At 48.8% G+C, this 3,419-nt stretch overlaps 1 protein-coding gene across 2 annotated transcripts in view; it reads right to left on the bottom strand.

Annotated features, from left to right (window-relative positions):
* The window catches only part of Ndufa10 (NADH:ubiquinone oxidoreductase subunit A10), a 49,737-nt gene extending 48,346 nt beyond the window's left edge, over positions 1-1,391 (bottom strand). For both annotated transcript variants that reach the window (XM_050163059.1, XM_050163061.1), the window contains exon 1: positions 1,235-1,391. In XM_050163059.1, coding sequence (XP_050019016.1) covers positions 1,235-1,309 — 75 coding nt within the window. In that variant the 5' untranslated portion in view covers positions 1,310-1,391. The remainder of the gene's footprint in view (positions 1-1,234) is intronic.
* Between the last annotated feature and the right edge of the window lie 2,028 nt (positions 1,392-3,419).

Below are 3,419 nucleotides of genomic sequence, written 5' to 3'. Positions count from 1 at the left end.
CTTTTTTTTTTTTTTTTTTTTTTTTTTTTTTTTTTTTTTTTTTGCTGTTTCTGAGGTTTGATTTTGAGACAAGGGTCTCACTATGTGGACCTGCCCGTTTCATGCTGGAATTAAAGGTGTGCACCATGATATCTGGCTTAAGACTTATTATTTAGAGAGAGAGAGAGAGAGAGAGAGAGAGAGAGAGAGAGAGAGGAGCAACCGCTGAGCTATCTGTCCAGCCCCACTGTAAAAGTAATTGTACACATAAATAGTAGTGTGACAGGCAATATAATGTGTGACTGACTAAAGTCCAGAAAAGGCAAAATGACAGAAATCATCAAAGGAGCAGTGGCTGTCAGTTTAGGGGGTGGAAAATAAATGAACATTAAGCACAGTGGACTTTTTTTAGGACTGTAAACTAATTTGTGTGGTACTATAAAAAGGCAGCAATATGTCACTGTCCACTGTGCAAAACCACTGGACTTCACGGCGTGAAGAATGAACTCAGTGCATGCAAAACTTAGGATGGACTGAACTTCCGACATACATATGTGAAACAAGATCACTGAAGGGAATGCTGAAGGAACAAGGATTGTAGCCTCTAAGAGTCAAGGTCAAAGCAAAAGTGCACTGGAATATGCCTAGTTGATAAGCGTGGTCCTAACGGGGCATAGGCGGACAGCGCTGATTACGGCTCACATTTATGCACACCCCATTTCTCTCTCTGGCTCATTCATACTTCTCACATACACCACTCCTCTGCTCAAAACAAAAATCCTAAATAAGGTCAACCCCTTCACAAATTTAACACCTCTGCAGTTGTAGCTACTAAGAAGCAAAGACGTTATGGTGCTGTCAAAAAACGTATCCTGTTCCCAGCCACGGCTCCCGCGGAGCCTAGTATGACCCACTATTCTGCATGCATCTTAGGAAGTCCTAATCCTCCCCCAATCTACCCCAAAAGTCTCTGCTACGGCTCCACATCACGTCACCCCAGCGTCCTCGGGGCGCTCAACAAAGCAGCTTTGCCAAACACTGAACGGACGAGCAAGCGGGCCCAAACTCCAGCGCCCCGGCATCCCGGTTCCCCAGATGCGGCTTGGAGAGAGAGTCCCGCCGCAAAGCTGCACCCGGAGCTGTGGGTGGGGATCTCGGGAGCTTGCGGCTGGAGGGTCTGACCAACAACGCCGGGGAATCGGGGCTCGGAGAGGACAGTCCGAGACCCAGGCAAGACATGCCGCTCGCCGCTCACCACGCGCTGGGCTCCGGCCGCGAGGCCCCGCGCGGTCGCAGACGCCGGGAGAAGTCTCAGCAGTCTCAAGGCCATTGCTCCGCCGTCCCCGCCGGCTCAAGGACCAGACGGACGTGAGGGCGACGGGGTCCTAGGCTGTCTACGGCGCGCTGCCATGACGTCACAGCCGAGGTGTTCGCGGCGCCTGTCGGAAATAAAAAATAACCTTCTTGGGGTGAATAGAGGATTGGGCCAGGTTATACCGGAGAGACGACGCTTAAGCCTAGACCTACACTATGGGCAAGGTGTTTGCTCCTTTGGGCGAGTAGCGCGGCTGAATCCCCCAAACAATAGATCTACGTATGTGGCGAAGGGCGAGAAGACCCTCCTGGGCCTTGCCGATTGCATGGAGCCTGTCAACTCTGAGCTGGGGTTCTCGTAGATGCCTTGAGGGGTGCGACGAAAGTGTGACTCTACGGGTTCTGTGGGGTGGATCCGCTCGCTCCCCAGATCCTGTGGTGAGAATCCGCCACCCGGGACCACGCCCGACCTCTGAGTACTGGACCCCACTTTCTGGGTTCTGTGGGCTTCACCTACTCCCTGCCTGTGTTCGGAGAGGAGGCTCTGCACCCGCTTGGGCTCTGTGGGTGAGACCCGCTCGGGACTCGGTTTTGAGCTCTTGTCCGCTGAGAGCTGAGGGGGCCTCATGTATAAAACCACCATGGTCTCCAGGGCAGAGCTCCCTGCCTCACTTCCACAGCTGCCTCCTGGAGACGTCTTAAGCTCCAAGACCCTCTGAGGCTAAGGAGGAAGAGTCTGAGGAAGCCAACAAAGTGCTGTGGGGTGTGTGTGTGTCCCCAAAACAGTGGGAGTCCCGCCCTGGGCGTGGACCACCTTCACCAAAGCTCCCCTGCTTTTCCCATTTCTAGAAAGCCCTGTGCTCCTTCCAGTATATTGAGAATGGCTCTCCACATAGCTCTTGCATCTCGATCATCCTATTTCGCAACTCCCCTCCAGTGCGCTAGGTGTCAGTATCGGGCAGGCTCACCCTTAAGAAAGACACCGCCTCACCTCCTAAGTTGAGGTATGTCTGACAGCTTCAGCTGGTGGGTATGTCATTAACTTGCAAATCTTAATGGTGCTACTTAAGCTGGAGCCAGTCATCTGCCCCAAGTTTGCTCAGAGTTTTTGTTGTGAATCAACCGTGAGTTTTTTTTTTATTTTTCCATTAATTTTATTTTTAAAATATTAATTGCACAAATTTGCAGCATGCATGTATATAGTGTATAATGACAAAATTGTATTTTTTATCTGAACACTTACATTATAAATAATATATAAAATTACACTTATACTGTTTAGGGAAATATGCCAATACATGAACAGTTCAGTTATAGCAGCTAACTTTTCTATGTATTTGTCAATTTTTTTTTTACTTAGACCCTTTAAGTTTCTCTCCTTTCTATTTATAAAATTAATTTTTGTGAACAATTGTCCTTATACTCTACTAAATAACTGGATAATTTACTTGTTACTAATCATGTTTGGAAAATTTTATGACATCCCTCTATATTCTCTCCATATACACTTCTCAACTTCTAGGAATCTATGTTGTGAAAGAAAAACATACAGTTATCCTCCTGGATATGGGAAGTAGACAAGATTGCCGAGCAAAAATTGGGATCTTGGGGGTGGGGTGGGATAGGGGTAAGGGGAGATGGGGAGAGAAATGTGAGAAGGGGAGGATTGGGGGAACTTGGGGAATTGGGATGGTTGGGATAAAGGAAGGATGGATATGGGAGCAGGGAAGCATATATCTTAATTAAGCTTAGGGTGGGCAAGAGACCTGAACCTAGAGGGGCTCCCAGGTGCCCAGGGGGATGTCCCCAGTTAGTGCCTTGGGCAGCTGAGGATAAGGAACCTGAAATGGCCCTATCCTATAACAATACTGACGAATATCTTGCATATCACCATAGAACCTTCATCTGGTGATGGATGGAGATAGAGACAGAGACCCATATTGGAGCACCAGAATAAGCTCCCAAGGTCCCAATGAGGAGCAGATGGAGGGAGAACACAAGCAAGGAAGTCAGGACCGCGAGGGGTGCACCCACCCACTGAGACAGAGGGACTGATCTATTGGGAGCTCACCAAGGCCAGCTGGACTGGAACTGAAAAGGCATGGGATAAAACCGGACTCTCTGAA

Source organism: Alexandromys fortis, unplaced genomic scaffold, assembly GCF_014885135.2.
Source record: "Alexandromys fortis isolate MF-2015 unplaced genomic scaffold, M_Fortis_MF-2015_v1.1 scaffold_139, whole genome shotgun sequence".
NCBI classification, from domain to species: domain Eukaryota; kingdom Metazoa; phylum Chordata; class Mammalia; order Rodentia; family Cricetidae; genus Alexandromys; species Alexandromys fortis.
Note: the sequence above shows the minus strand (reverse complement) of the source record. Positions and strands in the feature narration are given on the sequence as shown.